The sequence below is a fragment of the Leptopilina heterotoma genome, unplaced genomic scaffold (assembly GCF_015476425.1).
Source record: "Leptopilina heterotoma isolate Lh14 unplaced genomic scaffold, ASM1547642v1 Lhet_108, whole genome shotgun sequence".
Taxonomy (NCBI): domain Eukaryota; kingdom Metazoa; phylum Arthropoda; class Insecta; order Hymenoptera; family Figitidae; genus Leptopilina; species Leptopilina heterotoma.
The window spans coordinates 1,976,480-2,000,582 of NW_025110825.1; the positions used below are offsets into that span (position 1 = coordinate 1,976,480).

Sequence of the window (24,103 nt, forward strand, 5' to 3'; positions counted from 1 at the left end):
CTTAATATTAAAAATCTTTGGAGACAAATTTGTTTATAAAAGATACATATTTACAATGAAAACTATTTACCTACATATGCTTCAATATTTTTCGTAGAACAAAAGTTTACAATTTAATATTTTTTGTTTTAAATTAAAAAAAAATTCTTAATTAAATTTTTTTAACATAAAAAAATGTTTAATTAAATTTTTTTAGAATTAAAAGAAAATTTTTGTAATTAAAATCCTTTTAAAATAAGAAGACAAATTTTAAAAAATGACTAAAAATACAATAAATTTTTTTGGTTTACAAAAAAAAATAAAATGTCATAATAATCGAAATATTTTTAATATTTTTTTAAAATATTTTTTTATAAATTTCAATTGTATCATAAAAAAAAATTTCTTTTCGAATAAATTTCAACTATTATAATTATAAAACACATAATAACTAGAAATTAAATAATTAATATTAATTTAAGTAAAATAAAAATACCTAATATAATCGATAATTTAATTGATCAATAATTAAATTATTCAATAAATCGAAGAGATCTATATTTTAAATATTAGAGAAGAAATCGCGAGAGACGTTTTGAAATCGGATAAAGAAGAATTTAATTGATAAAATAGAATTCTAGCTGCCTCTTATTTTTTTATGGCCTGTCGGTATGCAGAGCTGCAGTTGTTGAGGTGATCACCGAAGTGAGGTCGGTACTTGTTCTAGACATTGGCTCTAGAGGTGGAACGCTAAAAAAATAAAATTTTCAATAAATATTTTTTATTAAATAAAAATCAGATTTTTAATTTTTTTTAATAAAAAACTTATTAAAATCTTGCATCAAAATTATTATTTTTTAATTTTATTCAACTTTTAAATTAAAATGACAATATTACCCCCTATTATTCCCTTTTACCCCTTACCCCCTTATTTCTTTATTATTAAATATTATTTAATCAATTTTAAAATATTTATTTAAAAATTTTTCAATTTTATTATTTTTTTATTTTATTTTTAATTTTATTTTTAATTTTATTTTTAATTTTATTTTTAATTTTATTTTAAAAAAATTTTTTTTTTATTATTGTAAATTTTTAACTTACGTGAGGGTTGTTTGACGATTTAAGACAGCGGCGGAAGGAAGTGCAAGGGGTGAATGAGCATTTCCTAAATGTGAAGTCGTCAGTGTACTCACAGATGGATAATGATCCAAATCCCCTCCACCCTTACCCCCATTTGCAAATAAATTCAACTGCAACTTCGAGTCCACTGGAAATTTTTGAAAAAAATATCCACCTTTAGAAAAAATAAATTCAAATCGACTGTATAAAAAAAATTTCATTTAAATTCAAAAAATAGATGCTAAGCATATGAATATTTTAGTTCTTTGAAGCACTTATTGATTGATAGGGAATAAAATATTTGCAAAACAATCTGAATTATTATTAATAATTATTATTTATAATTTTATAATTAATATCTAGTTACGTAATTAATTAATTATTACTATTCAGTTGTGTAATTAATTAATTATTAATATTTAATTATGTAATTAATTAATTATTAATATTTAATTATATAATTAATTATTTATTACTATTTAGTTGTGTAATGAATTGACTACTAATATTTAACTATCTAATTAACTAACGATTGATATGAATAATTAATTAATTAATTAACAATATTTAGTTATGTAATAAATTAACTCTCAATTTTTAATTTAAAATTAATTATAAAATAATGATCGTAAATTACTAAGTAATAATTAATAATATTAATAATTTACTGCGCGATCAGTTTGCAGGCATGCAAGACAGGTTGCATACAATAGGCTCTTGTTAAGACATTAATATAATTGAATCTATTCTATTTGTATTTAAATATTTCGTAATTAAAGACATAATTATAAAAGCATTTAGACGAGAAATATTGATGAAAAATTATTTGATGGAAATATTAATTAATTTAAAAATTCACAAATTGTGTTTTATTGTATTATGGAGATTTAATGAACGTGTGCGTATTTTGTACATGGAACATTAATAAGGAACGTTTTAAAAGGTGAATGATATAAATTTTGCTTCACACAAAAGGATGCTGATAATAATTAAAAGCGACAATCCCAAGAAACTTATGAAATGTATAATAGCAAATATTTAGTATACATATATAGCGAATATAATGTTAGTTAGAATTATTTTTTCACTGAGCATCTGCCATAAATAGAGACTGACTCATATGACAAACAATAAAGTAATCAAGGTATCACAACTCAAGGTAATCTATTTTTTGAAAAAAAAAATTTTTTCAAATCCCCCCCATCAATTTTTTTGAATTATTACCATTTTAGTTTTTTGCAATTTTCAATTTTTGAGATTTTCGAATTATTCCAATTGTTACTATTTTTATTATTATTATTATTATTATTACTATTGTTATTATTCTTGTCAATTGTTAATATTATTACTATTATTATTAATATTAACATTATTATTATTATTTTTATTATTTTTATTTTTTTTACCAAAAGAGAATTTCTAAACTGAAAAATAAATATTGACAAACTTTATTTTACAATACTCCAACAAATATTCTTAATGTCCAATTTATTTTTAAATTTAACGTAATTCATATTCAATAGGTAATAAATAAATTAAATCAAATTCATCTAAATTCTTCGTCAAATTATTTTAATAATTAATAAATTTAACAAAAATTTACAAAAAAATATTTTCTAAATTGATGAGAAATTATCTAATTTATTGAATCAATTTTAAATTACAATTACTGTCATAAAAGAAACATATATATATATATATATATATATACATAAATTTTATTGGGTCACATAACTTTTATAAAAAAAAAAATAATAAAAATCAAACAAACTCTGTTCAAATGAAACAAAAATGTTTCTGATTGTAAATTTTAATATACTTCTGTTTGACTTTCTAATAACTGAATCAAACAAAAAAAAAATTTTTTTTCTCAATATTTTATAATTATATATTCAATATATGTGTTGAAACTTTTAACTAAATATTTTGAAGGATTCTTAGAATTTTGAAACGAATGTTAAAATTTAAAATTATTCTAAAAATTATGAAAACTGAAACTTAAACTAATATATTGTTTCGTATTTGAACAATTATAAAAAACGAAAAAAAAGAATAAAAACAATTAATGTCTAAGTAAATGAAATTAGGTAAATGAAATTAGGTAATAATATTAATTAACAATTAATTAAATCAAACAATTAAATTTAAAAAGAATTAAATTCAACAATTAAACAATCATTAAACAATTAACAAGAAGGAATTAAAATAATACAACAATAATAACAATAACAATAATTCATATAAAAATAAGAATTAAATTTAAAATTTATTTTTTAATAATTCTAATTAAATTCTTTTTGCTGAATTGCTTTGAATTTTTTTTTTAAATAATGACGTTTTTAAAATAATCGTACTTTTTAATATCAGAAATTAAACATTTAATTATTGAATTTCATGAAAATTTTAGAAAATAATTGAATTCTTTTGAAAAATTTTATAACGAATTAAGGAAAAAATTGAATTCTTTCGTGAAATTTTTTTTAATATAATTGAATTTTTGCAAAGAATTTTATTGTTTATAAATATAATTGAACTGTTTCAATTGTTTCACTGTATTAAAAGTTTCGAAATTATTGTTTATAAATATAATTGAATTGTTTTAATTGTTTCACTGTATTAAAAGTTAAGAAAATAATTGAATTTTTTTGAAAAATATTATTAAAAATAAAAAAAAATGGAATTTTTTTGAAAATTGTTGAATTTTTGCAAAGAATTTTATTATTTATAAATATAATTCAATTTTATCGAAGAATTTATAAAAGTTTTAGAAAATAATTGAATTCTTTTGAAATTTTTTATAACGCATTAAGACAAAAATTTAATTATTTTGTGAAATTGTTTTGAATATAATTGAATTTTTGCAAAAAAATTTACTATATAATTATTTATAAATTTAATTGAATTATTTCGAAGAATTTATTAAAATTTTAGAAAAAATTTGAAATTTTTTCGTGGAATTTTTTTGAAAATAATTGAATTTTTCCAAAGAAGTTTACTATTTATGAATGTAACTGAATTTTTTCGAAGAATTTATAAAAATTTTAGAAAATAATTGAAATCTTTTAAAATATTTTATAACGAATTAAGAAAAAAATGGAATTCTTTTGTGAAATTTTTTAGAAAATAATTGAATTTTTTAAAAGATTTTATTATTTAAAAAAATAATTAAATTGTTTCGAAGGATTTATTAAAATTTTAGAAAATAATTGTATTCGTTCGTAAAAGTTTATTAAGATTTTGTTTAAAAATAATTGAATTCTTGCGAAGAATATTATTATTTATGAAATTAATTGAATTCCTACGAAGAATCTTATTAAAATTTTTGAAATTATTAAATGAGAATAATTAATTAGTAAATTAGTTAATAGTTGAATTTTTTTTTTTTTAAGTTTGAATTTGAAATTATTCATAAATTCATATTTAAAAATAAAAAATTTTGTAATTTGCATAATAATAAATTGAATATCACGTTCCGCGCACTGGCGCTCGTAACATTTGCTAGTAATAATAATAATAATAAAATCAACTACAAATAATATTATTTTTTTTAAAAACAGTTTCGAAATATTGGCAATGATAAAAATAAGTAATAAATAAAAAATTTACGAGGGAGAAATAAATTAATGAATAATTTAAAAATACAGTAAACTCATGTAAAAAAGTTATTGTTTAATGAATAAAATATATTCGTAAAATAAAATAAAATTAAAAAGAAGAAAATTTTTATTTCTCTAAATTAAATTCAACTTTTTATAGTGTAATTAAAATTATTGATAATTATTTATTGTTCATGCAGCTCTTACCGTAAAGGATTGACCGTTATTATTCAATAATTCGCAATTGGCTGCTAGGTACCTCCCCCATTCAGTGTAAGTAATCATTATTATCAGTGGCAAAACACCTTATGACCAATCCGCTCTTTCACCAATATATACTTACACAAATGCACTTCCCAAACCCCTTCACCCAATATGACACACAAAGCATATTATGTTTTTTATGTATAGTCTTCACTCTTCATATATTGCTATGTGAACGGCCATTTTTAAAAATTCATTTTATTCATAATTTTATTGCAAAACTGTTTTCATTCAAAATTCAAAAAAAATTCTTTTTTTATTTATATAATTATACTGATATTTTGTATTTAACAATTTTTTTTCTAATTTTGTAATAAACATTTTTAAATTAAATTTTAATTGTTGGGATTACTGAAAAAAATATTTACAAAATTACAATAATAATTGATAAAATTAATTAATATTGGTTTTTATTATTAATGCTAAAAAATTGCATACGGAATATTTTACGAAAATTAAAAAAATATTAGTAAAATTTTAGAAATTAAAAAAATTTCATCTATTTTTTAGTAATATTTTTTATTGCTTTTTAGTAATAATTTTTTATCAATAAATAAAATTATTCAAGATTTGTATTATATAGAAATAAATTATATTGCAATTAAATTATTTATATTGTAGGGAGAACATTATTTAAAATAGATTAAAATTATTAGAAATTTTTTTCCAAATTAAGCACTTTATTCTTATTTCACAGAGAAACAAATTTACATTAAATAATTTATTTAAATTAATTTCTACAGTACAATTACTTATAAATAAAATTGAACTTTTTTTTAATTGTTATACAATTTTTTTTCTTTTAGAAATAATTTTTTTTTAAATCTATAGTGTCTTATTTTTATGTTCGAAAAGCGTATGATTAAAAAAAAATGCTTAATGAGTAGTCACAGAAACATGAAAAAGTTGACAATGTTTAGTTATAATTTACAATATTTATAATTTATTATAAAAATGAATTTGATTCCAAAAACTATTTTTTTCGTTTTGTTCGTATTTTTTAGTGCTGCATTTTGATATAATTTTTGGAATCAATTTTATACTTTTAAATTAATTAACAATGAAATCCTTTTAAACAATAGTGAAAATGTATTTTTGCACACACCCACATTTATGAAATTACAAAAGAAACACACATTTACACGTATAAAATAATAAGCGTGACAAAGCAATTCTCAGTATAGGTATACACCTTTTGTATTTCGCGATTTTTTCTTAAATTATTTCTATACAATTATTATTGTCTCAGATTTAACATTTTTTTTTTTTTGATAAAATCTTTTCCTTTTCAAAGAAACAGATACTATCTAATAAGGCAAAAAGTAAATATATGTAGAAAAAAATACTTTTTTATTAAATACTTAGAAAAAAATTATTTTTCCATTGTTTACATAGACACTTTTAACAAGATATTAGAGTATAAACTTTTCATTTTATTCTATATAGGCTTTTTTCATGTATATAATTTATAAAAAAATTTAATATCTCTTATTAATTATTTATTAATATTATTTATTAATTTCTATCAGTCTTTCTAGAAATTGTTAACATTGATTATTTATAATTTTCTTTAATAAACAAAAAAAAAAGAATAAATAACTGTGAGAGTAATAAATTAATAATGTTCAAATGATCTATTCTATCAAATTTATTATTTATTATCAATTAATTATTTTTAATTACTATTAATTAATTGCTGTTAATAAAATACTATTTTTTAATTACTAGCAATTTATCGCTACTAATTAATTACTAGTAATCAATCGCTACTAATTAATTACTAGTTATTAATCGCTACTAATTAATTACTAGTTATCAATCGCTACTAATTAATTACTAATTATTAATTGCTACTAATTAATTACTAGTAATTAATCGCTGCTAATTAATTACTAGTTATTAATTGCCACTAAAATTAATTGCTACTAATTAATTATACTAGTTATCAGTCGCTACTAATTAATTACTAGTTATTAATGGTTACTAATTACTAGTTATCAATCGCTACTAATTAATTACTAGTTATTAATCGCTACTAATTAATTACTAGTAATTAATCGATGCTAACTACTAATAAATTAATAGTTATTACTAGTAATTAATCACTGCTAATTAATTACCAGTTATTAATTGCCTCTAATTAATTAATAGTTATTAATCGCTACTAATTAATTAATAGTTATTAATCGCTACTAATTAATTACTAGTTATTAATCGCTACTAATTAATTACTAGTTATTAATCACTACTAATTAATTACTAGTTATTAATCACTACTAATTAATTAATACTACTTAATTAATACTACTTAATTAATAGTAGTTATTAATTAAACACTACTAATTGATTATTAGTTGATCAAGTACTATTTATTAATTAATAAAAATTAATTAACATAAATTAATATTACTATCAATTTCTCCATTTTTTTCTACTAAACAAAAACAATTTTTTGCTTGAAGTATTTTTTTGTCTATGAGATTGAATATTTTTTTTTTTTTACTGTCTGAATCTGAAAGGTTTTTTTTTTGCAGTCTGTAATATTTGAGAAATTATTTCAGATTGAGACATTATAAAATATAATGCAGGTGAATTTTTTTTTTTTTAAAGCAGTTTAAATAATGTGATAGGATGAAGGCATTTCCTCGAAATTATAATTATAGGCTGAGGATTGAAGTGACAGTAATTCATGAATAAGCGTGCTCACCGAAGACTCACCGAGTAAGCTGGACTTAATCTCGGTCTTCTGAACACCACTCGGTCCACTTAGGCCTGAATTCATATTCGCGTGATTCTTTGGTTTCCTTTTCCTCGTCTGTATGCCATCTTTCTTCATACTCATTGGTCTATTCACCTGTTTAACAAAAAAAAAATTTTTCATTATTATTATTATCGTATTATTTTAATTGTTATCATACAATTATAATAATAGTAAATATTTTGTTTATATAAATGAATAAAATTAAGAATAAATGGTAAGTAATAAAAAAATAATAACAATTAAATGTTAAACAAAAAAGCAGCCGTTTTTTAAATAATAAAATAAAAATAAAGTTAAAAAATAAAAAAAATAAAATTTAAAAATTTAAAAAAAATTAAGAAAAATAATACAAAAAGAAAATAGTAAAATAATACAGCAAGACTTGCTAGTGAATATTCGTTCGTGATTCCGAAAAAAATAAATATAAAATCAACACACATAGGGAGGCGATCGAAAAATAATCAATTGACAAGAAAAAAAGGATAAATGCCACTCTTATCAGACAAAATGTCTGATAACACGTCAAACGAATGGTTGAAGATCAAAGTTATTAAAAAAAAAGAGAAAATCAATTAATATAGAAAAAATAATTTTTTTTTATAGAAAAAATAATTTTTAGTCGCTCCTATAGCGGGGGAATATTTTTTTTTAAATAATTCGACGAAAGAAGAAAAAAAGTAATGATTCTTATCTTATTAATATTTTTTCTGCCCCCTCCCCCCTAAAAAAAAGAAGAAATACACACGCACTTTTATAGTATTATTTTCTTACTACCTGCGCTCAAATAAAATCCATAAAGAAAAATTCTGATTTTTCCAGAAAGTTTATAATTTCAAACAGAGAGATATTTAAGTTTCTTTTTTTTCTTTATGTTGCGAGGAGAGAAAAATAAAGAGTGTGGAATTAGTAGTGAGGGAAAAACAAATGTTATATACATATATATGTAATATTTCTGAGAATACTCTGGGACCATATAACTGTCGCGCAGGGCAGAAACGTTCTTGTTTGTGGCCTTTACTGCATTTGTTTTAAGCCGTCTCTTTATTGTTTCACAGTCAAGTTTAGCCTTTCTGTGTTTCATTGTGAGAATTCTCGAGACAATTTTTAGTGACGCAAATATTACTGATAAATTGTTTTTGAAAATTCAAAATTCAAGCTTATTTTATGCGGATTTCGTTTTTTTGGGGTTCTATAATGCTTTGGGGGGGAAAAGGCGAAAAAAATATGAGTTTTGAAAACTTTTTGCCTTTAGAGCAAAAAAAAAAAAAATTTTAATAATTCGTTTGGAGTAGAATTTGGAATTAAAGTTTAGTTCCAAATTAAACAATAACGTAACAAATGGAAATAAAATTAAAAATTGTATTTAATATTTCGCTTTATATAGTTTTGAATGGAAAAGTTGAAAAAAAATTAAAAGTACTTACATTATGTAATTTGTAATAAAGTCCACAGGCATTGCAAACTGGTTCTCCATTATTATTTCGTCGCCAAAGTGTTGTATTGTTTGTTCCACAATTTGCACACCTCACGCCCGGCCTTCTTCCACCACCCTGCAAAAAATAAAATAAAATTTTCAATATTTCAAAAAGAATGAAAAATTTCTCTTAACACATATATAGAAAAAATTGCAACAAATATTTTTCTGAACAAATTTTTTTCTATTCGCAATTTTTTTATTAAATTACTATACTGAAATGAAAAATAAAAAAAGAAGTACATTTACTTATTGTTTACAATTAATAACAAATAATAATAAATAATGACAAAATAACAATAAAAACAATAATAATAATAATAATAACGATTTCAATTCTTTCCAATAAATTAGATTATTGTTAGAACAATGATAATAATTTCAATTTTCTTCAGTAAATTCAATTGTTATTATAACAATAATAACAATTAAAAAACAGAAACAATTTCAATTTTCTTTAATAAATTATTATTTTAACAATAATAACAATTACAAAAATAGAAAATTTTTTTATTTTATTCAATAAATTAGATTGTTATTATAACAATAATAAGTTTCAATTTTTTTCAATAAATTAAATTTTTATTATAACAAGAATAACAGTTTCAATTTTCTTCAATAAATTAAATTACTATTATAACAATAATAACCATTACAAAAACAGAAACAATTTCAATGTTATTCAATAAATTTGATTCTTATTAAAACAATAATAACAATTTCAATTTTATTCAATAAATTAAATTATTATAACAATAATAACAATTATAATTTTCTTGAATAAATTTGATTGTTAATATAGCAATAAGAACAATTAAAAAAATAATTAAAATTTCAAATTTTTAAAATAAATTAGATTGCTATTATAACAATAATAATTATAATTTCAATTTTTTTAATATTAATTATCAAATTTAGAAAGTTAAATTATAGTTAATATTAGAAATAAATTAAATTGTTATTATGACAATAATAACAATTACAACAATAACAACTATTTAATTTTTTTTTTTAAGAATTAGATTCTAAAATAAAATAAAAACTAAGCACATCAATGTTTGCCAAAAAAGGTTAACGAAAAAAATAGTTATTAAAATTATTGTAATTGAAAAAAAGTAATTAAAAACCTTTTAGTGAATTAAAGAACATTTAATTTTTTATTTATTTATTCAAATTTTGAAAGGTTTAAAAATCCTTTATAATAGAATGCACTTAACAAAAGTTATTTAATAAAAAAAAAAAACAATAGAAAATAAAAAATATAATAATAGATTATTACTCATTAATCGACATTTTAGTTTTTATCATTGTTAATTAAATTTAAAGATTTAAATTCCATAAAAAAATAAAATGTGGTTATATAAAATAAAGAAGAAAATAATAATAATTAATATTAATAATGATATGTAACAATAAAGAAAATAAAGAAAAAATTGAATAAGTAGTAAATAAATAATTATTAAACAATTAAAAAAAACTATATTTTTTCCAAGTGCGTTTAATTAACTAGAATATTATTTAAGAACAAAACACTTTCTTATGAGAATTCATTTAATTCTTAATTAGACAATTTACAGGACGATTTTTTTCCTTCTGTATAAAAATTTGTAACTTTTGCCTATAACAACTTTTCGAAAAACAAATCCAATACTTTCTTCTCTTCAAAAAAAAAAAAAAAAAAAAATTCTCTTGGAAAAAGTAACAAAAAATGAAATGTGTTTTTGATAACACCAGAGAGAATTTTGACCCTATATAGTTGTACGGGTTCGTCACAGGAAGCAGGTCGAGTCAACTTTCGTCTCGACGAATATTTGAAGATCGACGACCATATAAATATATATATATATTTATATATATGAAACTGGGAGTGCTCTGGTAAGAAAACTAGAGCAAACAACACCCGCCATGTCACCGAGTTATTATTTGCTTGGTTGTGAAGATAAGAAACTCTCATCTCTCGAGAGCACAAACATTACTTAATATCGAAGTCATGTCTCGCGTTGGTGCGCGAGCCATCCATCCCAAACCGCCTATTGTCTTATCAGCACAAATAACAACGGCCTCGTTTTTCAATTGTTTCGATGGTCACACATTTTCGGACTCGTCACACGTTTGGCCATTTCGTGTCCTTCCTCTATTTTTTCTTTTTTTTCTCTCTTTTTTGACACACTCCATCATATTTTACATCAAACTTCAATTAACTGTTACTATAAAAAAAAAATTACAAAACTGATATCTATATTTCTTCATAGGAACTTTTTGTGTTTAATTTCATTTTTCCTTTCTAATTTTTTAAAAATTAATTCAAGTATTTTATTTAATCAATAAATTAATTATTAAAAGTATTAATAAAATAATTAATGAATTATAATTCATTATTTTATAAAATACTTCATTTTTCTTCATTAAGAAATTTCGTGTTTATTTCAAATTAGTCGGTTTGAATAAATTTTTCCTTAATTCAAGTATTTCATTTATTTTATTTAATAATAAATTAATAAGAGAATTAACAATAGAATTAATAATAAATGAATTTAAATAAAATACTTAATTATTGCAAGTAAAATTTAAACAAACGGAAAGATTAAATTACACGCGAAAATTGTTATAAAAAAATATATTTATTTCTTTTGTATTTATAAATATTTCTATATTATTTTAAGAAATTATATAATTATATTTATAAATATAACAAATATATTATTTTATGTAATTATTTGATTTAGCAGTTCAATATAATTTAATTACTTCAGTCAATTTATGATGTTAGATAAATTATCAGTCCTTCAAGTCAGAAAGTTAACATAAAAGTAAATTGTTTAGTTAATTATTATTATAATAAATAGTTATTTCAAGTTTTAATAATTAATTAAATTAAATTAAACAATTAAATTAACTAAACTTCAACAAAACCGAACAATAAATTAGCAAAAATTCCCAAACTATTAAAATTTTGAATTAGTGAAAGTTTAAAAACTCATTAAATTATGTAATATTTAATTAGCAAAAATTTCGAAACTAATTATATTATAAAATTTAATTAGCAAAAATATTACATTTTATTAAAATCTCTAATTTAAGTACCAAAAAATTCGAAACTAATTAAATTATGTAAATTAATTTGTTAAAATTTCAAAACGAATTAAATTATGTTTATTTAATTAGCAAAAATTTTGTAAATTAATTAAATTATGCAATTTAATTAGCAAAACTGGCGAAACTAATTATATTATGAAATTTAATTAGCAAAAATTTCAAAATTAATTAAAATCTGTCATTTAAGGGCATTTGAACCTTGATGACGTTACAGATTATGCAAAGCATGTGTGACGTCATCAAGGTTCAAATGCCCTTAATTAGCTAAAATTTCGAAACTAATTAAATTATGTAATTTAAAGGGGAAAATTTTCAAAATTGCTTATAAATTGTGTAATTTAATTAGCAAAAATTTTGTAAACTAATTAAATTTTGCAATTTAATTAGCAAAAAATTTGAAACTCATTAAATTATGTAATTTAATGCTAAAAAGTTTTAAAATGACTTTAATGATGTAATTTAATTAGCAATTTCGAAATTAATTAAATTTTAGAATTTTTTTTTATAAAAGTGTGGAAATTAATTAAATTATGCAATTTAAAAAAAATTTAAGTAAATTGATTAAATTATTTGATAGCAAAATTATTTCTATTAAAATATAAATTTACAATTAAAGGAGAAAATTTTTTAAACGAAATATTAGAAATGATACATTTTCTGAAAAGAAAGAAATAATTTAAAAATTTTTCGAATGACCTCTGAATAGTTTAATGATTTTATTTCATTCTTTTTTTTCTCTTCTTTTTTTTCGTGAAATAAAAATTTTGTTTACTTAAATAAAAAGTTATTTCAAGTTTTCATAAATACATATATTAATGCCTGAGTAATCAAGTACATTTTTGTTAATTCTCTTTTTCTCAAGTTTGAGACAATAAAACTGCAATGAAATTTTGAGACTTTAATCCTTTTGTGTATTTTCTGGAAACGTTTCTCTATTATATTTACCAGCCATCATTTTACACGCATTTGACATTAATATACCTGCGCGTAAAATTGCAATTTTCAAAAAAAATATTTTAAAACTGATTTTAAATTTAAAAAAAATTATATTCTTGAAAAAAATACATACTTTCAAAAATACTTCCAAATTACTAAAAAAGTTAACTATAATAAAAATGAAATTTTTTTCTGAATTTCAAAATATTTTAAACTCAGCTTAAATATTAAAAAAAAAGTTTTTTGGGATACACCAAAAATGCTTACAAATTATAAAAAAATATACATAAAATTTTTTTTTCAATTTGAAATTTTTCTTCAGTTAGGGAAAAAAAATCTTACATTGGACTTTAGATTTATGTTCAGCGTATTAAAAATAGATTCATGATTCATTATCGAGAAAAATTAACAACTTATTATAGATAATAATCTATTTTTCAAAAGTGTATCTCGTTTCATAATTTTTTTGAAAATAATTTGTCAAAAAAAAAAAAAAAAAGAAGAAAGCATACTTTTTATTTAGGTGCGTAAAATTTTCAACGAAAGTTATTTATATAAAAATTTTATAATATATATAAATAAATTTAATAAAAAACAAAAAATACTATTTAAAATGTAAGTAATCTTGATTAATTAGACGCAAAAGTAAAGATAAACGCACGTAATCCTGATGCAATATAAAGATATCGTAATCTTAACTCTTCCTTACAGCACTCGCATATATATTTTCTACAAATTAAAATCATTTTCTCATTTCTTTAATGGACCTTATTAACATAATCAATTGTGACCTTCTTTTATTTTTCCCCCCTCTCCTTACAGTGAATTTTTACTAATTTTTAGTTTTTTAAACAATTTTTTTTTAAGAAGACTAATTTGGTTTTAATATTTTTAAAATTTGTTTTAATATTTGCTATAAACGGTATTATTTCTAATATTAGTTAAATAAAATTATTTAATATTTTTTTCTGTTATTAAAAATTGCCAATAACGTATTTTTTTTTAATCAAATATTTTTGAGATTGATATCAGTGTAAAAGTCAACCGCGAGGAGATTTACAAATAGATAGTATTGACAAATACGTATCGTTACAGACAGTAGGATATCAGTTGTAATTATTTCTTAAATCAACAAATTGAAAATTCTGAACTACTTTATGTTATATAGATAGAGAGAATTTCTCTTTTTTCATATTGGAAAATTCTGTCGAAAAGAAAAGAGAAAATTCATAAATTATTAATTTTTCAAATATAAAATTTTAACTAAAATTTCAACTAAAATTTCAACTGATTTCAACTAACTCGAAAAAAAAGAAGGGGGAAAAAATACGAAAAAGATTAAAACAAAAATATTTTTAAAAATGTTATCAATCATTATCAGTTAGAAATTTAATTTTGACATTCTCATTTTTATTAAATTCTTTTAGTGTTTACTTGAACTTTCAATATTAAATTTTTTTTTATCAAAATTTTCTTTATTTGCATGAAGAAAAACATTGCTATCTTTTTCAATTTTATCAATTTCTATTATCTTTCTAGTTGACTTTTCGTCGTTTCTCTTTCTATTTCTTTTTTCATCTATGTTATTACAATTGTTTTTAATTTAAGTTCATTGAACCAAAATATTGATATTATTTTTATCAAATATTAATCAATTTTATAATAGAGACTTATTGTAATTATTTTTAGCCGGTTTCAATTTTTCAAGTTTAACGTTATTTTCTGTTTACTGATTTATCAAGTAAGCTATACTTTTCGGTTTAATTGAAATTAGACTTGAAAAGTTGAAACTAGACAATCAAGAAGTTTTCTCTACGTAAATTTTTGTTACTTACAGTATAACCTCTGCTTTAGAAAAGTTTCCTCTACTTAAATTTTTGTTACCTACAGTATAACCTCTGCTTTAGAAAAGTTTCCTCTACGTAAATTTTTGTTACCTACAGTACAACCTCTGCTATCCTAATTTTTGAATCCCTCTACCCGAATTTTTACTCCCAAAAACTCAAAATTTCTTTTCATACCGATTGTCAGCATAAAATCGGACAAACCCCCAAATTTTTAGGGGTGCTGTGTTTTTAAAACATAAGAATAATTTTGTAATGCTATTAAAGCGACTTTCCCGTTTGCAGTTTCGATCATATGCAGTCGAACCCACCACCAATAAAGTCAAAATTAAGAAATGAAAACAATAAAAAAAAACTCACCGGTGCGACGTTCTGTTTGGGTTTTGCGCATCGAATTGGCGGCCTATTGACACCATTAGTTTTATTGTAGAGTCCACAGGCATTGCAGAGATAATTTCCGGTGCCATCTCGTCGCCACAATGGTGTACCCATGACGCCACAATTGACGCACTCCTTGAGTTCAGTGCCCATGTTCGATTCGTCGAATGATGGATCAATTGGACTTGGAAGTGGTAGACCCCATGGTGATGTGGGACCATTGAGTCCCGATGTAATGTACGAACCACCGGAATAAGCTCCTGTCGTCACTGATGCAGCATCACTTGGCGATATTGTCACACCGGGATAACCCTGTCCACATTCCATACCAGGCGGTGACGAATGTCCATCCGACGTCCAATAGTGTTCGTTCACTGATTTTGGATATTGATACGTGACAGTAGCGCCTGTACTGTAGAGGTCCATTTGGGAATTTGGAGAACCCGGTTGTTGGTACTGAAGGGAAACTGTTCTTGTGCCCAGTAGTGAGGATGAGGTTAGTGTCGGGTCACTTTTTATGTAGGCTGGAGGCTCCACCTGTTTTTTGAAAAGATTCGGGGGTTTTTGATTAGAAATTGGGTGAATTGTTTGGAACTATTGGGAACTGGAATTGTTTGGCTAAGCTTTCAGCATTCCTGTATACAGAAAGACCTTTTGGTCTGCTGCGGAATTTCGTGTTGGACTTGTGGTCCAACACGAAATTCCGCAGCAGACCAAAGGTCTTGTAATTCCGCACGCATTTTGTTAGTTGCAGATGATTTTAGGACTTTAGAAGAAGCTGTAACACTACCAGAACTTTAGGCTTTTGGAACTTTAGGGTTTTCGATCTTTAGAAGAAGTAGAAACACAACTAGAACTTTAGGTTTTGGAACTTCAGGGTTTTTGGTCTTTAGAAGAAGTAGAAACACAACTAGAACTTTAGGTTTTGGAACTTCAGGGTTTTTGGTCTTTAGAAGAAGTAGAAACACAACTAGAACTTTAGGTTTTGGAACTGCAGGACCTAATTCGAATTTTCAATATTTAATTCCGTAAGAATTAAAGAAAGATTCTCACCTCAGAAACTCGAACACCAGGCGGATTAGCGGTGGGCAAAAAGTACAACTCAGCAGGTTTCGTGTACCCATAACTCGAAGGTTGTTGAAACGCATCGGCAGTGACGAGGTACTGATTGTAGGCAACGGATTGCGATGCTGGAATGGCGGCAGTTTCTAGTGTTGTATAAGTACTCGAAACTTTGATACTATCAGCTGGAACAGTCGTTTCGCCATTGTACTTAACGGTACCATTAGCACCAGTTTCGCTATAGGTACCAATTAATTGCTGATGCTGACTAGTTCGTAGTTCAATTGGCGGTGAGTACGTAACGGATGCTGTTAAATGTCCCCCAGGTCCCGATTGTGTCACCATTACTGACGATTCATAATCATCATTTGGTGGATTGATGGGTGAATTTTGATAACGTCCACTCTCGCTATTATGATGCGCAGGACTGATTCGATGATGTGCGTGCTGTTGATGATGATGTCTATTGCGATGCTCCTGTACTTGTAGGGCAATCACATGACCACTTTCACGTCGCACTTCCGATTCTTTCGGGAATAAATATATCCGTTCACTTTCATTTCTCTCCGGAATTGTCGTTTCGTATCTGTAAAAAGAATAAGTTTAAATTACTTGACTACGGAATCAAAGAAGGGGACATAAAAATTAATTGGAGTCTCTTTTCTTGACCAGGGTTAATTTATAGCTAAAATTAACAAAAAAAAAAAGAAAGGAGAGGGAAGGAAATTAATATTTCCTTTTTCTCTACCTGTATGTAGAGAAAGGGACGGGAATCTTTTGAATACAGGAAAGGTTTGTTGACTTTAGAAATTAGAGTCTATTTTCAAGAAAATAGAAGAGTGTCGATTTTATGGATTTGTTGATAAATTTAATTTGATTATATAAATATTGTAGCCCCAACAAGAATTCATATTTATTTTTTTCTTCGGGAAGAAAATTTTTTTTTATTCTTTAAGATACTTTTTCAGGTATAAAAAAAAACTCACCTGGGTGGTTCTTTTCGTGTCTCGGTGTTCTCGGCAGGTTCGACTTGTAACTCGGGACCATTACTGATTGTAAAGATAACAGGAGGTTGCTGATGTTGATCTGCGACTTGTTGTTGATGATTGGGACTTCCATGGGGCGAAATCGGAACATGTTCGGGACGATGTTGTTGTATTTCCTCTTGATGATGGTATCGTTGACGATCTGAATTTTCATCTTTGACGTGAATTTGTTGATGTTGTACTTGTTGTACAACATTATTGTTGGAATTTGATTCCGGTGAATCGGGTCCATGATTTGGGGCCAGTGTCTCAGTGATGTGACCTGTCGCTGTTATTGTTCGTGTATAACGTCGAGTTGTGATGACACTCTGTGGACTTCCGGTTGTTTGATCTTCGTTCATTCTCGTTATTGGCGGCGAAGAACTATTTCCGGATAAACGACGATCCTCCCACTCCAGTTTTATATCCTGTTTAGCGAGTGTCTCCTTCATTGTTTCCTGAAAGAAATTTTTTTTCCCAATATTTATGTGACGAATGTGTGAAATTATTGCGTGACGTTAAAGAGGATGATGTATGGTAATATTTGAACAATGACCAAGTTCATTGCGGGGTTTTCCTTCGAGATTTGTTATTTTACTTTTGTCAATTGGTATTTTGTTTGGTTGCAGAATTCTTGATGTAGATTTGATTAGTGTAAAAAAATACTGTAAATAAAATAGTAAATATACTAGTCTAATTAGAAATTACTAAATTAGAATCACAACTCTGATTAGATTTACTCTGATTATTTTCGAAAAACTATTAAGTTTTAGTAAAGGTGCTAAATTTTGGAAAAAATTATTTATTCGCATTTGGAGATTTCGTTTTTGGAGATGTTATCTTTTGATCTAAAGGCACGCGACTGAAAAACACCTACGCGAAAACGGTTTCGAGTTGAGGACCGAAAGGCACACCTCGTCCGTCTCAAGAAAAATGTGAGACCTGTTTGCTCTAAACGCGTCACTTCCGTCCTGCAATGTCAAGTTTCGACTTCCGCCGGTGCAGTGACGTCGACTAGCACGCGCGTTTTCAACTAAATTTCTTTTGACTCATCACTCTTTTTCTTGAGAAAACAAAAGAAATTGATCTCCCGATATACGTGACATTTCCCTTTAAAAATAAAATTTAGGTTCAAGAAATTTTTACAAAGTACAACTTTGAATATTCGTTAATTTTTCATTGCGTATTATTGCTATAAGGTGTGAAATTAGATTTTTTAGTAAAATATTAAAAATTAGTGGAGAATATTGTTGTATAAGATGTTGCAATAAATGTTGTGGTATGAATCTGAAGTTTGGTACCAAATAGATAGGTTTTTTTTGTTACTTCCAAACATCTGAATATTATTAGCACAATTATTTTTTAATACTAATATAATAATCATTGGCAAGACTTGTAGTAAAAAATATGGTTTATGATACCAAATGAGAAATAAAAATTGCAGAACTAAACAAGGATTGTATAACTTGAAACAAAAGATCTAGGATGAAACAGAAGCATCTGCATTAATGATGTTCCTAAAGGATTACAACATTTTGAATGGTTGTAAATCATACTTATGGTGAATTTATAGTTATGCAACAATATTACAGTAGCAACAATACAAAAATAACACTAATTATAGCAGTACCAAAAAGGTACCATCCAAAAATCAAGAATACTAAAAACCAAAATTAACCGATTTGCAAAAAATTAAAACATCACTGCTGCTATGAATATACTTTGAATTAAAAACATAATTTCCTATTGGTATTCCAAATTTTACTTTCCACTTGATTACAAATACAATTTTTGTACTTTGAATCAAATTAAAAATTTCGAATGATTTAAAAAAATTAAATTAATTAACAATTAAAATTTCTTTAACAAAAGAACAATATCAACTACCTTGATTTCAGATGCTGCGTGTCGCATTTGTCCAATGATGGAAACTTTTAACGAAGTAATTCACAAAAATTAAAAAGAATTACTAAAAAAAAAAAATTTTGAAAAGAAACACACGTGTTCGCGGTGACACTTTTTTTCTAACTATTAATCGAGAGTCTCACGTTATCTAAAATATTCGATACTATCAATTTCACTATCATTGAGAGCTGTGCACAAAGTGTCATGAGACAATATCTCTTTTTTAAAGGAGAGCGAAAAAAACAGAGAAAAAAGAATATTGCCAGATGAATACTTGTTGGCGCAAGGTTCGGATTGTAACTGAAGACCGAAGCTGAGGTCCCAAACCCAGTGGAGGTGGAAAACGTGAGTCTTTACTTTTAAAGCTTCCTCCTCCACATCAGTGCGAGAATATGAACACCTGAATCGAAGAGAGAAACCAGTGGCTGTTGTCGAAACCGTCAAATAGCCCACTGATTGTCCGGCCCCTTTACTCTCATTGGCCCTCAGTGTTGTAAACCACCCTTTTAATTTAAGGACATTCCTTAATTTTTAATTTAACTGGTTTAGTAACCAAAACCAAACCAGTTAAAATATGTCATTAAATATGAAACATAGGCTTAAATTTAAAAGTATCCTTAAAAAATTATAAATAAATAAAGAAAATTTAAAATATTAATAAAGAAAATTAAAAGATGATTAAAATATGTCCTTAAGGGGGTATCAAAATAATATATTGTTTAAGTATCTAAGTCGATGCGATTTTAGTTTTCAATGTACATTTAACTATTTCCAAACAAACATTTTTTTTTTTGTTTTCTGGTAAACTTTTTAAACTTTCCGAATAACAAAATTTTAGTAAAAATTAGCAAAAAGTACAACTAGAAAGGTATACTTTTGAACTACAAAACTAACTCTGAAAATAATTTTAAAAGTTACAAAGCAAAAGTTCAAAGAAATTCCAAACAGTTAAGATTTTAGTTTCTGTTTAGTATATTTTATAGGTACATTCAAAAATTGTATTATCTATAAATTGATTTTTGTACAAATGTTTGTTTTTAGTCACAAAAAAATCCCCACAGATGTTTGTCAAAAAAGATTGCATTCTAAAAATTCAAAAATCGTTAATGAATGCATTCTAAACATTCTTCTTCAATGACTTTGCCCATCATTTTTTTTTTTTTTTGGTTCCCAAACATTTAAAATATTAATTTCTACAGATGCTAATATTGTTTATCAAAAATGGTTGCATTTTAAAAGTTCCTCTACAATAACTTACATTGCCCATCATTTTTTAGATCCTAAAATTTGAAATCGTTAATTTCCACAGATGCTAATATTGTTTTTAAAAAGTTATTGCATTATCAAAATTCTTCTAGAATGAGTTTCATTGCCCATCATTTTTTTGGATCTTAAACATTGAAATTATTATTAATTTCTACACACAGTTTGACAAAGAATATCAAATGATATAATTCTTTAAAGAAACTTTATTGAAAAATGAAAAAATAATTAATTCTTCAGATGAATTTTATTAAAAGTAATTGAATTCCTGCGAGAAGAATTTTATTATTTTTGAAATTAATTGAATCTTGTGGAGAATTTTATTAAAAATTTATTTAAAAAATAATTGAATTCTTTAGAGAAATTTTATTAAAAAAAAGAAAATAATAAAAATCCTGCGACGAATTTTATGAAAAATTTAAAAAATAATTGAATTCTTATTACAGATTTAATCGAAAGTAATTGAATTTCTGCGAAAAAATTAATTATTTTTGAAAATAATTGAATTTTGTGGATAATTTAATAAAAAATTTACGAAAAAAAATTGAATTTTTAGAAAAACTTTATTGAAAATAATTAAATTCATGCAAGAAATTTTATTATTTTAAAAAATAATTGAATCCGGCGAAAAATTTTATTAAAAATTTGGAAAATAATTGAATTCTTTTCTTTCGACAGATTTCATTGAAAGTAATTGAATTCCAGCGAAGAATTTCATTCATTTTGAAAATAATTGAATTCTTTAGAGAAATTTTATTATTTATGAAAATAATTGAATCCGTCGAGGAATTTTATTTAAAATTTGGAAAATAATTGAATCTTGTGAAGAATTTTATTAAAAATTTTAAAAATAATTGAATTCTTTAGAGAAATTTTATTAAAAAAAGAAAATAATTCAATTCCTGCTAGAAATTTTATTATTTATGAAAATAATTGAATCCGTCAAAGAATTTTATTAAAAATTTGGAAAATAATTTAATTCTTTAAAGAAACTTTATTGGAAAATGAAAATAATTAAATTGTATTATTTTTGAAAACAAATTAAATTTTGCGATTAATTTTATCAAAAGTTTTGGAAAATAACTGAATTTTTTGAAGAAACTTTATTGAAAATAATGTAAGTCTTGAGAAGAATTTTATTCCTTTTTGAAAATAATAATTGAATCTTATGAAGAATTAAAAATTTGTAAAATAATTAAATTCGTTGGAGAAATTTTATTAAAAAATGAAAATAATTGAATTCTTGTGACAAATTTTATCGAATGTAATTGGATTTGTGCGAAGAATTTTGATTCTTTTTGAAAAATAATTGAATTCTTTATATTATTTGGAGAAACTTTATTAAAAAATAAAAATAATTGAATTCTTGTGACAGATTTTATCGAATGTAATTGGATTTCTGCGAAGAATTTTGATTCTTTTTGAAAAATAATTGAATTCTTTATATTATTTGGAGAAACTTTATTAAAAATTGAAAATAATTTAATTCCTGCAAAAATTTTTATTGGAAAGTTGATTATTTTTTAATATTTTCTAAAAATTCTTTTAATTATTCAAATATTTAAGTTAAACAATTTTTGGATTTTTAAATCAAAATCAATGAAAATAATAGACTATTTTTTAGCTTTACTTGTTAAATTGCAAAATTATTTATTTTAACAATTTTTATAATAATAGTTGTAAATTGAATTTTGTAAATTTAATTTTATTTTATGCATAAAATTGAAATTAATTACTACTAAGAAAAGGTGAGATCTCTGCTTGTACTACTTTGGAAATGTTATAAATATTTCCTCAGAACTTTCAATTTAAACTATTTATTTCTTCCTTCAATTAAAATTTACAACAGTAATTTTGTACCAAGTGTAAAAAAATAAATTATAAAGTTTTTAAATGGTAAATTTAAGTTTTTAACTTTTTTTGACAAGCAGTAATTGAATTTTTTGATATTTCGTTCATTTGAATTTTTTATTCGTTTTTTGCCTCAATTTGATATCCTTAGAAAAACTGTAGCAAATGTTATTATTGTTTGTCAAAAATGATTTCATTCTAAAAATTCTTTCACCATGACTTCCAATGCCCATCATTTTTTATTCTTTGGTTCCTAAACCTTGAAAATATTTGTCCTACTCTAATGATTATTGGAGTATAATGAGATGAGTGTACAAATTCCTCACGCATCGCAGGATTAAAAAAAAAGTACGAAAAAGAATAATACAGATTTTTATCATCGACTAAAATCTCTTTCCTTTTTACAACCATCATTTCTCCCAAAAGAGGAAGAAAGAAACACAACACGTGCGAACAGGAAAATAGTCGCTGAATAAGGAGGGATTATTTCTCCGCCTTTTCGACTTTCAGCTCTCTTTTAGCTTTTTGGCAAAATAAAAGTTTTCCTTTTCTTATGGGGTGCATCGGGAGAATGACGCATAATACACTGCCACTCACCGCGCGTGCATGAATCAGTCTGAAAAATTTTCCTCGAGAGTTGTTTACGATCATAAATACGCATAATAGGGTGTTTGGTTATAATTTGACGTGACGAGAAAAATATAATGGTCAACAAAAACTTTGACCATTGAACTTTTGTAGAAGTGTGTTTTGATGATGACTCATAAGGAAAAAAAATAACTTTAGTTTTTTTTTCATTTTTTGGGGGGGAAATTTTTTTTTTTTTTTTTTTTAATGAAAATATAGATTTTTAGATTTTAAAACATTCAAAATGGCTTCAATATTGTGATGCATATACATATACGAGCGCCATGATTGAAAAATCCGAAACGGACGACCATGGTCCGACACACGACTCTTATCGCTCGGCAGCTCTACTCAGTAACCTTATCGAGGAACAAACAATGGCCCCCCTTCCAACGAGCTTTGTGTCAATCAAACACGATTTCACGTTCGTCCTCTTCTCTTCTTTTTATTCCTCTGATGTCAAAAAAAAAAAAAAAAAAAAAAAAAAAAAAAAAAAAAAAAAAAAAAATCAGAGGATAATAGGGAAGTACTTGAGAACAACTTGAGAAACTTGTGTAATGAGTTTATCGTTTTAGAAAATGTTGCAAGTGTACAAAAAATAATCCAACAGTCAATTGCAATAAATTTTTTGATTCATTTTAAATTAAATTTGGAAATTCACTTTGAAATTTTCAGTTTAAAAGCATTTGTTTCGTTTCGACGTGAAAACATTTCTTTTTACCTAAATTTGTTATTTTTTATTTTACTAAGATTTACAATACATTTATAAACTTTAACGTTTTGGTTTGTTTATGAAATTTAAAAATAATTGGATGCTTTGAAAAATTAATTTTTATCAATTTCGACAACTTTGGTATCAATTTGATTCTTTTGGAAAAATTCTTGAAAAATAATATGTTTTACTATAATATTTTGTTGTG

At 24.0% G+C, this 24,103-nt stretch overlaps 1 protein-coding gene across 6 annotated transcripts; it reads right to left on the minus strand.

Annotated features, from left to right (window-relative positions):
• Positions 1-487: 487 nt before the first annotated feature.
• Positions 488-19,923, minus strand: LOC122503185 (siderophore biosynthesis regulatory protein URBS1-like). Of its 6 annotated transcripts, none has more exons than XM_043613634.1 (8): positions 19,422-19,922; positions 17,499-17,995; positions 16,504-17,098; positions 15,433-15,987; positions 9,147-9,272; positions 7,680-7,815; positions 1,084-1,276; positions 488-729 (listed from the first exon to the last, which is right to left on the minus strand). In XM_043613634.1, exons 1-8 carry the CDS (start codon positions 19,449-19,451, stop codon positions 636-638), a joined length of 2,226 nt encoding a protein of 741 aa, XP_043469569.1. In that variant the 5' UTR covers positions 19,452-19,922; the 3' UTR covers positions 488-635. The 6 variants fall into 6 exon arrangements, with proteins under 6 accessions (XP_043469569.1, XP_043469577.1, XP_043469605.1 ...); XM_043613642.1 differs by having other exon boundaries at positions 19,425-19,921; XM_043613670.1 differs by having other exon boundaries at positions 489-729; positions 1,084-1,249; positions 19,425-19,920.
• Between the last annotated feature and the right edge of the window lie 4,180 nt (positions 19,924-24,103).

Bases quoted from the DNA above. Each gene is read 5' to 3' on its own strand.
- LOC122503185 (XM_043613634.1), bottom strand. From the start codon at position 19,451: ATGCGACACGCAGCATCTGAAATCAAGGTA. The intron at 17,099-17,498 runs GTGAGTTTTTTT...TTCTTTTTACAG, and splicing joins ACACGAAAAGAACCACCCAG to ATACGAAACGACAATTCCGG. The intron at 15,988-16,503 runs GTGAGAATCTTT...TTCAAAAAACAG, and splicing joins CTGGTGTTCGAGTTTCTGAG to GTGGAGCCTCCAGCCTACAT.